At 42.5% G+C, this 14,174-nt stretch overlaps 1 protein-coding gene across 5 annotated transcripts in view; it reads right to left on the bottom strand.

Moving 5' to 3' along the window:
* Positions 1–14,174, bottom strand: part of ZNF385D (zinc finger protein 385D) — a 253,440-nt gene that overhangs the window by 180,518 nt on the left and 58,748 nt on the right. For 2 of the 5 annotated variants that reach the window (XM_084858342.1, XM_084858344.1), the window contains exon 3: positions 5,286–5,400. The exons of the other annotated variants lie outside the window; for them this stretch is intronic. In XM_084858342.1, coding sequence (XP_084714468.1) covers positions 5,286–5,318 — 33 coding nt within the window. In that variant the 5' untranslated portion in view covers positions 5,319–5,400. The remainder of the gene's footprint in view (positions 1–5,285; positions 5,401–14,174) is intronic. 5 annotated transcript variants of the gene reach the window in all.

Raw genomic sequence — 14,174 nt, 5'->3', positions numbered from 1 at the left:
GAATATTAGTTTATTCTGAGCTAATATAAACTGACCTGATATAAGTGAGATATTTATTAATAAAAGATTGAGATGATTTAGATTAGAAATGTGTACTGCAATGTTAATACATGCATAATGGTGCTTTTAAGCATACAAACATAGGTGGCCGGTCTCTGTTCGTTCTTACTGTAATAATTATAGAGAATAGTTATGAGCTGCTGACCTGCCAGTTTTATTTTTCTTCCTTATGTTCCTGTAGCATTGTTGTTGTTTTTAGATATGTTAAGAGCTGCTCTGGAGTAATTGCCCAAGTTTACTAAAGATATATACTGAGGACACAATCCTATGCATGTTTAGACAGATAAAAAGTCCTTCAGCTCTCAGCATTCCCCAGCCAGGACTTTTTTTCTGTCTAAACATGCATAGGATTGTGCCCTAAGACAGAAAGGCAAGGAACAGCAGTCCCAGTATCCAGTACCTGGGATTGCTGCTTGCATTTTGCTCTAAACAGCTGAAGTATACACCAGAAGGTACACACCAGCCCTTCCCAACCGTGCATCCTCCAGGTTGGTTGAACTACAGCTCCCACCACCCCAGCCAGTGTGCCCATTGGCCATGCTGGCTGTGGATAATTGGACGTATTCCCCACTACATCTGGTGTGTGTCAGGTTGGGGAAGGTTGCTGTACACCATATGCCATTCCAGAGGCCAAAAGGTGATGGAGGGATGGGAATGGTCCAGCTTCCTGATTTCCTTGCACCTGGCATGGTTTGATAACCATCACAGGCGATGGCCTTTCTGCCCATCCATTATCATGTGGCATCTGGAATAATACCCACCTCTAATGCTCCACACTCTGCCCTCTGCACAGGAGCTGCACACTTATATACACTGCCTCCACTGCTCTAAACGGACACATGTGGATCTAAGACAGATATCATTTTAAAACACAAACGCCAATAGTCTGAAACAGCAACACAACATTGACTACAAGCACAGACTAGAAATAACTTTTAAAGTTCAAGTATATATTACCTTCCCCCTTCATGGATCACTGCCTTGTTGTGGCGAAGGGGCTTGCGTAACTCAGTGAAGCCATAAGCTATGCCATGCAGGGCCACCCAAGACAGACAGGTCATGGTGGAGAGTTCTGACAAAATTTGGTCCACTGGAGAAGGAAATGGCAACCCACTCCAGTATTCTTGCCAAGAAAACCCCATGGAACGTATCACAAGGCTAAAAGAGATGACGCCAGAAGATGAGCCCCTCAGGTCGGAAGGTGTCCAATATACTACTGGGGAAGAGCAGAGGGAATTTCCAAGTTGTGCCAGAAAGAGTGAAGCGGCTGGGCCAAAGCCAAAAGGACACTCAGCTGTGGATGTGTCTGGTGCTGAAAAGAAAGTCCGATGCTGTAAAGAACAATATTGTTTAGGAACCTGGAATGTAAGATCAATGAATCAAGGTAAGCTGGAGCTGGTCAAACATGAGATGGCAAGATTGAACATTGACATCTTGGGAATCAGCGAACTAAAATGGACAGGCATGGGCAAATTTAATTCAGGTGACCATTATACCTACTACTGTGGGCAAGAATCCCTTAGAAGAAATGGAGTAGCACTCATAGTCAACAAAAGGGTGGGAAAAGCAGTACTGGGGTACAATCTTAAAAACGATGGAATAATCTCAGTACGGTTCCAAGGCAAACCATTAAACATCACAGTAATTCAAGTCTATGCCCCAACCACTGAGGCCGAAGAAGCTGAGGTTGATCGGTTCTATGAAGACCTACAACACCTTCTAGAACTAACACCAAAAAAAGATGTCCTCTTCATCATAGGGGATTGGAATGCTAAAGTAGGAAGTCAAGAAATCACCGGGATAACAGGCAGGCATGGCCTTGGTGTACAAAATGAAGCAGGACAAAGGCTAATAGAGTTTTGTCAAGAGAACACGCTGATCATAGCAAACACTCTTTTCCAACAGCACAAGAGGCGACTCTACACATGGACATCACCAGATGGTCAATATTGACATCAGATTGATTATGTCCTTTGCAGCCAAAGATGGAGAAGCTCTATACAGTCCGTAAAAACAAGACCTGGAGCTGACTGTGGCTCAGATCATGAGCTGCTTCTTGCAAAATTTTGGCTTAAATTGAAGAACGTAGGGAAAACCACTAAACCATTCAGGTATGACCTAAATCATATCCCTTATGAATATACAGTGGAGGTGAGGAATAGATTTCAGGGATTAGACCTGATAGACAGAGTGCCTGAAGAACTATGGACGGAGGTCCGTAACATTGTTCAGGAGGCAGCAACTCAATCCATCCCAAAGAAAAAGAAATGCAAGAAAGCAAAGTGGCTGTCTGATGAGGCTTTACAAGTAGCTGAGGAAAGAAGGGAAGTGAAAAGCAAGGGAGAAAGGGGAAGATATATCCAACTGAATGCAGAGTTCCAGAGAATAGCAAGGAGAGACAAGAAGGCCTTCTTAAATGAACAATGCAAAGAAATCGAGGAAAACAACAGAATGGGAAAGACTAGAGATCTTTTCAAGAAAATTGGAGATATCAAGGGAACGTCTTGTGTAAAGACAGGCATGATAAGGGACAAAGAAGGCAGGGACATAACAGAAGCCAATGAGATTAAGAAGAGGTGGAAAGAATACACAGAAGAACTATATAGGAAAGATCTGAATGTCCCTGATAGCCATGATAGTGCGGTCACTGAACTTGAGCCGGACATCCTCGAGAGTGAAGTCAAGTGGGCCTTAGGAAGCATTACTAACAACAAAGCTAGTGGAGATGACAGTATTCCAGCTGAGCTATTTAAAATCCTAAAAGATGATGCTGTTAAAGTGCTACACTCAATATGCCAACAAATCTGGAACACTCAACAGTGGCCACAAGACTGGAAAAGGTCAGTTTACATTCCATTTCCAAAGAAGGGCAATGCCAAAGAGTGTTCAAACTACCGTACAATTGTGCTCATTTCACATGCCAGCAAGGTTATGTTCAAAATCCTACAAGCTAGGCTTCAGCAGTACGTGAACCGAGAACTACCAGAAGTACAAGCTGGGTTTCAAAGAGGCAGAGGAACTAGGGATCAAATCGCCAACATTCGCTGGATTATGGAGAAAGCAAGAGAATTCTAGAAAACCGTCTATTTCTGCTTCATTGACTACGCTAAAACCTTTGATTGTGTGGATCACATCAAACTGTGGCAAATTATTAAAGAGATGGGAGTACCAGACCACCTTATCTGTCTCCTCAGAAACCTGTATGAGAGTCAAGAAGCAACAGTAAGAACCAGACATGGAACAACCGATTGGTTCAAAATTGGGAAAGGAGTATGACAAGGCTGTATATTGTCGCCCTGCTTATTTAATTTATATGCAAAGTACATCATGAGAATCACCGGGTTGGATGAATCACAGGTCAGAATTAAGATTGCCGGGAGAATTATCAACAACCTCAGATACGCAGATGATACCACCCTAATGTCAGAAAGCGAAGAGGATCTAAAGAGCCTCTTGTTGAGGGTGAAAGTGGAGAGTGCAAAAGCTGGTTTGAAAGTCAACATTACAAAAACTAAGATCATGGCATCTGGCCCCATCACTTCCTGGCATATAGAAGGGGAAGAAATGGAAGCAGTGACAGATTTTACTTTCTTGGGCTCCAAGATCACCGCAGACGGTGACTGTAGCCATGAAATTAAAAGACGCTTGCTCCTTGGGAGGAAAGCTATGGCAAACCTAGACAGCATAGTAAGAAGCAGAGACATCACCTTGCCAACAAAGGTCCGTATAATCAAAGCTATGGTTTTCCCAGTAGTAACATATGGCTGTGAGAGCTGGGCTATAAGGAAGGCTGAACGCCGAAGAATTGATGCCTTCGAACTGTGGTGCTGGAGAAGACTCTTACGAATCCCCTGGAGTGCAAGGAGGTCAAATCAGTCAGTCCTAAAGGAATTCAACCCTGAGTGCTCATTGGAAGGACAGATACTGAAGCTGAAGCTCAAATATTTTGGCCACCTAATGCGAAGAGAAAACTCCCTGGAAAAGACCCTGATGCTGGGAAAGATTGAAGGCAAAAGGAGAAGGGGACGGCAGAGGATGAGATGGCTAGATATCATCACCGATGCAACAAATATGAATTTGAGCACACTCCGGGAGAGAGCGGAGGACAGGAAGGCCTGGCATGCTATGGTCCATGGGGTCATGAAGAGTCGGACATGACTTAATGACTGAACAACAACAACAATATATTACCTTCAGTATTAACAATGCTTAGAATACAGTCTAGTTATAATAAAGCATGTAGCCAACGTCTATATTATTGTTTTGAACTGCCTCGTTGTCAACATCAGCTGTCTAAGCCATTTTTAAGCCATGCCATTTGTTTATATACATGGAAGTGGCAACCAGGACGGATTCAGCCCCCACTTCCATATATAAATATATATGGACAAGCACTGATTTATACAGACACGCGCGCGCGCACACACACACACACACTTCAGAAATGGCATCATTTTGTACTTGGATATCTGTATCTGATTCCAACTTTATATTTTAGCGAGTTGTAAGACACCTAGAATTCTAAATCTCATTTCTATTATGCGTGCATGCCTATCTCCTGCTGTGCACATTTGACCCGTAACCTCTTGGGACAACCTTTTCTTACTGGAAAACACGGAAGGATGATAAAGTAAGCTAGATACAAAGTGGGCAATACGGAAATATCTTATTTAATTCACACCAGAAACAGAGTCAAGATGAATGTGTTCCTAGCTATGTGTCACTTCACGCCTTAAACAGCCATGGCTCAAAACAGTGGGGAGAGAAGAATCTTAAATCTTGTATGTATTCTTGTGATGCAGACTAATACATATTTTAGACATATATTTCTTTCTCTCTCTCTCTCTCTCTCTCTCTCTTTGATAAAGGGACAGACAGACAAAGCACTGCGTTTCAGTGTGTGTATATATGTGTGTTCATGGATGAGAATGAGGGTGAGAGTGAGAGTGAGAGAAGTGGCAGGAAGCAGTGAGCAGCAAGGGAATTCTTCCTTTGTTCCCATACATACCTACTCAGTGCTTTTTTTTCCTGGAGAAAAAGGTACCGGAACTCTTGGATTATGCTTCCTTGGGAGTAAATGGCGATTAAATTGTAATGAAGAGTATTAAAATAGTGGACAAACACTACACACACACACACACACACACACACACAGAGTATATATGAAGAAAAGGTGCCGGAACTCAGTTCCAGTGAGTTCTACCAGAAAAAAGCACTGTACCTACTTCCCATTGTTCGACCAGTTGAAACCACGACATTAAGGTTACAAATCACTGATGGCAGGCTGAGATCGGCCAGGGCCCGACAGGAATCTTGTACATTTGTTGCCAGTTCATCAGTCTGAAGAGGATGTGGCGAAAGGGCTAAAATTAATTGTACATATGAACTAAATAAAATGACACATTTTCTTCCAAATTGAGATGGAAGAATGTTTCCTCCCAACTGGCCATGTGCTTGCCCTGAATTGCTCTACCACCAATTTAAATGAATTTAATCCCCAGACTCTGAGCCTAAAAAGAGCCTTGAAACTGGATATAAATTCAGGCTACCACCACTGGAATTGTTTTTCTATTTATTATTTAATATATTTATAAACGACTCCTCTGCTTGTAAAGCACTCAGAGCAGCATGTCTCAAAAGAAATATAAAAAGAGGCCAGTGCACTTCAAATGACTGAAGAAAAGGAAGCCGTCAGGGTTGGAATAAAGCTGATACCTCTTCAGAACTAGGGATGAGGGAGAAATTCTTTCAGTTCATTTAGTTCTGCACTTTCTAACCAACGCATAAACTGAAACTTGGGTAATCTTTGAAATTCGCATTTGTCCAAATTTTGCAGTCGAGTTCTCCAATAAAAGAAATTTACAAAAATATGTATATTTTGGAAAAGTGCCCACAAATACACATATATTCATGAAAATAACATTAAAAACTGCTCTAGATTAGGAAAATTGCTTGCAAAAAATATGAATATTAGGCAAAATTGTATACAATTTGTATACAAGATAACCAGGAGAAATATGAACAAAAATGTATATGATTTTTCATGTGAATTTTTTTTTTTTAATTCTCAAAGTTCAGAATGAACTAAAGGTAAGGCTGGAAAAATGAGGAACTGAAATTGACAGATTTGTCCATTCCTACTCAGAACTCTGTTCTAAATTGGCTATGCTGGTCTTGGAATTTAGGATCTTGGTTACTATAACAAGAAGCAGGGGAGGAACTAAGATCGCAACCCTTAATCCACAGGTCAATGCAGGTAACACCTCAAGTGCTCTGTGACATCCAAGTTTCCACCCTCAGAAAATAGCCCACCATGGCTCCTGACAAGCCACTCCTGAAATATGGGGGAAGCTTCTAGTAGCTTCCAACACAAGACAAGGAGCTGCTCTCAGAAACAAAAGCATGTATGTGCACTTGGGATGAACGGACGAGTCTATTTCCCATATGTGTTGATTTTGTATGTGTTTATTTATAAGCCCTTCTGTCCCACTCCCGCATTAATCTGCATTTAAAAAAAAATAAATCCTCAAATATGCATGTTGTAAACACACATTTTTAGGGCTGTGCACCGCTTTGGCCCAAGGGCCGAAGCCCAAGTCAAAGCAGGCTGCTTTGGGTCACTTCAAGCCCCTTCCAAGGTGAAGCAGAGGGGGCACGAAGTGATCTGGAGCAGGTTGGGGGCTCTCCGAAGCACCTTAGTGTGCTTTGGAGTTTTGGCGCCCCCAGCCCAGCCGCACCAGTGCCTCCAGGCCCTTACCTGAGCTGCCCATCGCCACTGCCGCCTCCATTGCTGCCGCCTTCACCTCCATCATTGCCACCGCCGCTGCCACCTCCACCACCCCGCCGCCTCTATCGCCACCGCCATCAGCTCCTGAGGCCTGGATACGTGTCAGCTCTTACTGCAGAGAGCCGCCATGTTTTAAATGGCAGCTTCCTGGAGAGCTGGCACATGTCCAGGCCTCAGGAGCTGGCGGCAGTGGCAATGGAGGAGGCAGCGATGGAGGTAGCAGAGGAGACGAAGGCGGCAAAGTCAGGATCTGGGGGTTTGTGCAGGGGCATCAGGGCCCCCCAAAGTGGGAATCAGCCATCCGAATTCCACTTCAGGTTCTGGATCAGGTCGGGTCGGGGGGGGCAAATCAGCCTGAGCCGAATTGGACACGCCTCCAAAGCCACGAAGCAGCTTCCGAGTCAGATGAGGGGGTCCCTGCACAGCCCTACACATTTTTATACACATGTTGGTACATTTTTAAAGCTGAAAACTTCATTTTTTAAGCCCCAAACTGCAATTTGGAGAAGTGTTAATCAGAAGAATAACCACATTCTGATCTGCACATTAGTTTCGGAGATGTGAATTAGGTCACTTTTTTCCCAAAATGTGGATCAAGTTAAATTCTTGAGCATCCCAAATGTGCAAAACCCACGGACGTTCCTATAGAGATTTTCTCGACTGCTAACTGAATGGGGTCCTGAATAATGTGGCATCTCCCCCACTCCCCATACACCCACACTACCTTTATATTATGCTGTTTTTAGTGCTGAGTAACCTACGGCTCCCATATATATATATATATATATATATATATATATATATATATACGTATACACATACACACACACACACATACATACATATACACATACATACACACACACACACACGTGTGTGTGTGTATCTATATTGCAGCCTCTGGGTGTCTATTGTCAGCAAACATTTATTTATACATATTAAATTATAAAGCCTAAATAAGATTTGCTCCTTTTTAATAAACCATGAATGTTTCTCATCAACAACTACATTGTGGCTTTCCCCCCAATTTTCACTCTTTCACCCTTTCTGCCTGTGGTAATTAAGTCATTTCTTTAAGTGATTACTGTTGAATAATTGCTGCTTTTTAAGAACAGGTTAATAACTGCCATCCATATTTAAACTGCAGATTTTAAGAGTGATGCTTATTATATCATCCAGTAAAGATTTTACGGAATAAAATAACCATTGATCTTTTCCAGCCAGGAACTATTAAAACAAAAGCTGTAAACTTCAACTGATTAAAATATTACTTAAATGCTTTATTAAAATTTATTTTTAAGCATTTTCTCTCATCAAGACTTGACAAATCTGAAGAGCACTTCATTTAATTAACTCTGTGAGAATGTTTTGCATACAAAATAAGTGCCCAAGGGACATTCAGTGCACAGAAAAGGATTGTGCTATTATTGTATAGGAAGCAACAACTTACAGAGAGCTAGTTAATCTCACTTCCCATTGTGCCATGCCTTCTAGCACATGTAGAAGGCAGGAAGGGATAACTAGAGAAACATTATGCATACCTATCAATTCAATCCCTGTTTCTGGAAGTCAGAAACAAAATTCAAAGTGATCTTGATAGACTGGAGCACTGGGCAGAAAACAACAGAATGACATTTAATAGGGATAAATGCCAAGTTCTGCACCTAGGAAAAAGAAACCAAATGCACAGTTACAAGATGGGGGATACGTGGCTCAACCACACTACAAGCGAGAAGGATCTTGGAACTGTTGTAGATCACAAGCTGAATATGAGCCAACAATGTGATGTGGCTGCAAAAAAGGCAAATGCTCTTTTGGGCTGCATTAATAGAAGCATAGCTTCCAAATCCCAGGAATTACTAGTTCCCCTCTACTCAGCACTGGTTAGGCCTCATCTGGAGTACTGTGTCCAGTTCTGGGCACCACACTTTAAGAAGGATGCAGATAAACTGGAGAGGGTTCAGAGGAGGGCAACAAAGATGATCAGGGGACTGGAAACAAAGCCCTACGAAGAGAGACTGAAAGAACTGGGCAGGTTTAGCTGTGAGAAGAGAAGACTGAGGGGAGATATGATAGTGCTGTTCAAGTAGTTGAAAGGCTGTCACAGAGAGGAAGGCCAGGATCTCTTTTTGATCATCCCATAGTGCAGGACATGGAATAATGGGCTCAAGTTACAGGAAGCCAGATTCTGGCTGAACATCAGGAGAAACTTCCTGAGTTTTAGAGCAATACGACAATGGAACCAATTCCCTAGGGAGGTGGTGGGCTCTCCCACACTGGAGGCATTCAAGATGAGGCTAGACAGCCATCTGTCAGGCATGCTCTGACTTGGATTCCTGCACTGAGCAGGGGGTTGGACTTGATGGTCTTGTAGGCCCCTTCCAACCTTACTATTCTATGATTCCCTCACCCCCGCAATTAATTATGACCACAATTCTTCCTCAGCCCCACGACTAGCCCCACAGGGTCCTCCAACCAACCTTTTCTTTTCTAGCCAAGGTTCTGAAGGCCTTTAGGGCAAGTCTTAAACTCTCCTTCTGAATCGGTGGATAGTATTCATGTTATGTCACGGGGTGGGAAGGCAGCCCCTTGAGCTCCAGATGTTGCTTACACCTGGTGTAACTGGTGATCTTATGGATATCAAACAGGGATTCAGTACGTGTGCCACCACCCAACTCTAGTGAAAAGAAGAAACTGCAGCAAGACTAGCCACACTGGCCTCTTTATAGGAACAGGCCGGTGAAGGTCAGACTTGCTCACTAGCTACATTTTTGCCTTATTTTCCCACTGTCTTTTTCTCAGCCCACCCACAACTTTTTAGGAACTAGGTCATACATATAAAATGCACTGAGCATGAATAAGGCCTAGGTGGTCCTGTGGTGAGGCCAGGGAATTTTATTTTCCAGTTTGCTTTTTTTCAGTGGATTTAGTGGTTTGAATCTGAGACCAGAATCTCTCTCTCTCTCTCTCTCTCTCTCTCTCTCTCTCTCGCAGACACACACACACACACACACACACACATATAGCCCTAAACCATGATAAACCACTCCTCCTTTGTCTGAAATATCATCCACACAATGAATAGGACAACTAGATTTTCTCTCTGGTCCCAACAAACATAACTGCTTTAATTAACACTAGGAAATCAAGGACCATCTTCTATTAGATGAGGTCTGATTCTCATGGGCTACTTTTCAATCCCTTCATCTTTGTTCAGCATCAAAAGCAAAGTACTTAGCCCCAAACATGGTATCTATAAAAGTCATTTAAAAAAACATTTAAGTTTTAATATGGATTCATATTGAGCTCCTGAATAAAATGTTTTGAATTACTGCATTTTGTTTTTCTAGCTTTCTTTCTTTCTTTTTTTTTACTTCTCTCCTTTATTCTGCAAGCTTTCATTAAATGATCCCGGTAATTGTGGAGAACGACAAGTAATAAAAGGCAGTTAGCATAAGTAAACTCAGACTCTGTGTACACAGTTCAACAGCAAATAAAAATTCTAACTATTTAGTGTGTGTGTGTGTATATATTTCAGCTGAAGTTGTAGAAATGCACCTGTAAAGATGCCTATGAATGAGGCACACCTATCTCACAGTTGATTTTCTCTGCTGACCAAAAAGAGAAAAAAAACCTTCAGCTAACTCAGAGATATCTTTTACGTTATCTCTTTCCATTAAAAGGAATATTTGGCTGGGTTCGAGGCGGGGGGCAGCAGAAGAAAAATATCCATTCTGTCTAGGACCTCTGAAAAAATTATAGTCATGGCACAAAGATGCTACCTCACACAGCTTTTTTTTCTCCATTCCCAGCAGCATTAACAATCATTGGCCATGATTTTCTATTACCACATACACCTATAAAAATGAAGTGCTGATTTACAGTAAATTGAAGTCATCACACTGCATTTTGTCATGGCCATCCCCTCCTGGAAAAAGAACATCCTGGCAGAATGTCATCACCACTCTACTTTGAAGGACACTATACTCTGCTGGAAAAAAAAAATGCATACTTCGCTTTCCTTTCGGCTGATCCAGAAAATAAATATACTTTCTTACACCAGAATCTGGTTGCTACTTGTATTCCTAGCTTCCAACAATAGTTGAAAAGAACCAGGTTTGTCTGCTGCCCTGTCCAATGCTATATATGGGGCAGGAAACAGGGGAAGACAACTTTAGGTGGGCCCAGGGGCCATTTTCACACACACACCTGGTCTGCCCCCCTCCCAAGGGTGCACTCTGCAGGGTGCTGGGGGAAAAAACCACAGCTGGATTGCTGCGAAACACTGGCTGTAAACCACTAAGAAAGCCTAAAGCATCAAAATCTTGCTTGTTTTCAAGGAAGATTAGGCCATTTTGAAAACAAGCCAGATTGTGGACACTTGGGCTTCCTTAGTGGGTTGCTGCTTATCTTTCACCACCTTCCTTTTTTATCTACAGCAGAGCTAGGGAACATGTAGGCCTCTAGATAGTGCTGGACTACCATTCCCATCATACCTGGCTGATGGGAGTTGTAGTCCAGCAATATCTGGAGGGCCACAAGTACCTCACCCCTGACCTAGAGTAACCATGGCGGGAAATGTACCAACTTTATGCCTTTTCTTAACCCACAGCCTGAGGTCACCTACCTATTTCTATTACATTATGGAACAGATATACTAAACACACCTCCTCCATGTCTGTTATACAAATTTCCTTAACTTCCCCATTCTCCAGCCTTAACCTTCATTCTCCTTTAAATGGGAAGGCCAAATGTCTTTGGCTCTACTTTGGTTCCTCATTTGAGGAGGGGTGTGAGTGTGTGTACCAGGAAATAACATGCATATTTATCTCTTACAGCGCAATCCTATGCACATTTCCTTAGAAGCAAGCCCCACAGAGTAAAATGGTGCTTATTCTTTGGTAAGGATTTATAGGATTGCAGTCTTGATATGATTATAATCTTAGATGGTAATGATCTGATGAACTTTCTTCTCCTCGCACTTTTTCAACAAACTTACTAATGACCAAGCTAAACGTGATGCAGAAGATTTATCTCTGCCTTTTTCTTTATTTTGAAAAGGGCATGGGGCCTCTAATTTGACTATTTTCTCAACACTATTTCCCTATCTAAATTGCCCCATAGTGGCTTCTATTATCCCTCCTGGGAGGAAAATTTTGTTCAGTCGTTCAGTCGTGTCCGACTCTTCGTGACCCCATGGACCATAGCACGCCAGGCCTTCCTGTCCTGCGCTCCCTCCCGGAGCGTGCTCAAGTTCATATTCATTGCATCCGTGATGCTATCTAGCCATCTCATCCTCTGCCGTCCCCTTCTCCTTTGGCCTTCAGTCTTTCCCAGCATCAGGGTCTAGGGAGGAAAATACAGGCACCTAAACTATGACTGACCTTTTGCTCAATGGGGGACAAATTTGATTGGGAAAATATCACAGGAGGAAAAATTTAAACACCCTTCACCAACTCCATTTCCCTGACCAAATTAGCAACCTCCCTCAGCTACTATGAAGTAAAGTACAAGATATCAGATATCTTTGCATGGACCTTCCACATCATGTCCAGTTTGGTGCGAAGGCAAATTCAATACCAACTTTTCCCATACAAAGTAATTTTTCCCCATCAGTGCATGATGAAATCAATGCAGAAATTGTGTCAGGGGTCCAAAATCTTGGGTGACCATGAGTTTGATCATTCAGATTTGCTGAATGTATTGGCTGTGGTAGGACATAAGGCAAAAAACCACCATTTAGTATTATGTGAACGAGTCTCAGTGAGCCTTAGGCTCATGCACCCTCTCCCCCCCCCCTCCCCCACTTATCTTCCGGCATTTCCAGGAGGAGATCAGGGGCCTCCACTTCCATTTTAGGTTAAGTGCAGTTTGGCATGTCATCCAGACTCTAAACAGTGGTTAATCTTAAGTATGGTTACTTGAAACAAGCCAGTTTCATAAATTATAATTTGAATTGGCTTGTTTCAATTAACTATAACCACAGTTTGTCTGGGTTTGGACAACACATCAAGCTGCAGTTAATCTAAAACGGAAGTGAAAACTTCCTTCTTGTAGCTCTGCTGGAGGAGGAGGGGGAAGGGAGAAAGAAAGCCCAAAGCTCACTGTGGCTGTTTGTCATAGTACTAAACCAGTGATCTTCACTATTCTTCAAGAAGGAGCCACTTTGGCTCCAGGCCTGCCACCGAGGCCACTTGGGACACATACAGTGCACCACGTCGCTGTTCATGATGTTGCTTTTTGCCTCTCAGGCCATCCACTGCCATAGCTAATTGGCTGATTGCTCCCGAGTTCTCCTCTCCCTCCTTCCAGCCACTTTACACTGATGAGTGGCAGATCTCCTGACCCCCTACCCCCCAAAGCCTCCTCCAATAGCTCAGACTACAGCAGCCAGCCAGCCACTAAAGCAAACAAGGCTGAGTGCTGAGAGTGAACAGCTACTGCAAAAAGAGATAGGGAGTGTGGAGGGAAGTGGGGAGAGAGTGGTGGAGAGATGTAGTTAAGATGACTGGGGGGTGCCAGTGGCTCTTGGGCCTTGCAGTGAAGAACACTGCACTAATCTATAGTTTAGGATGATCTCCAAAACAGCCCTTTGTGTCCAGCTAGCTGAATGTGACAGATTCTCCACATTAAATATTACACTGGAAAGCAGCAATTGAAAATACATTTCAACTGATGTGTTTGATACCTGAAACTCTAACTGCTACAATTAAGAAAACATTTGCATTTTATGTAAGTATCTGATTTTGCAGGTAAACATAATGGAATGGTAGCTATTAAAGCAGCTTGCGAATATACTTGGGAAATGTATTCCCCCCACCCCCCGCCACTATCACACATTTTCTTCTGTATTACAATGAAAATTAGGAAATACAATTTTGTTGTTGCTGTGGTTTTGAAAATAGTCCTACTCCAAAGTAGAATCAATAAAATGTTCTTTCTTTTTACTAGATAAACTCTGACTGAACCCATGAACTTAAAACCTTTCTGGGTTTTTCACAGTAGTGTGCTGCTTTCAGCTTAAATGACTGAGTTGCTAACATTTCTTTCTATATATGACTTGGGGGTACGCATACACTATACAATTAAATACGTAGCACCTACAAATGTTTTGCCAACGAGATTGCTAATTAGCATGCTGTTTTTATATAATGCTTCATAAAGCTCTACTTAATGCAATTGGATGACACGATCATTAAAAGTTACCTCACTTGCTGCTATGTTAGGAATCTTATTGAATGCATTATCCCTGCAGCCATTTTTCGCTAGCCCTATGATTCTTCATTTGGTATTGGTTAATTTGGGAACAACGGAGAAGACAGTGATC

This window comes from Heloderma suspectum, chromosome 5, assembly GCF_057233095.1.
Source record: "Heloderma suspectum isolate Gila_16-S chromosome 5, 16-S_ref, whole genome shotgun sequence".
NCBI classification, from domain to species: domain Eukaryota; kingdom Metazoa; phylum Chordata; class Lepidosauria; order Squamata; family Helodermatidae; genus Heloderma; species Heloderma suspectum.
This window is presented reverse-complemented; position numbering and strand designations above follow the sequence as displayed.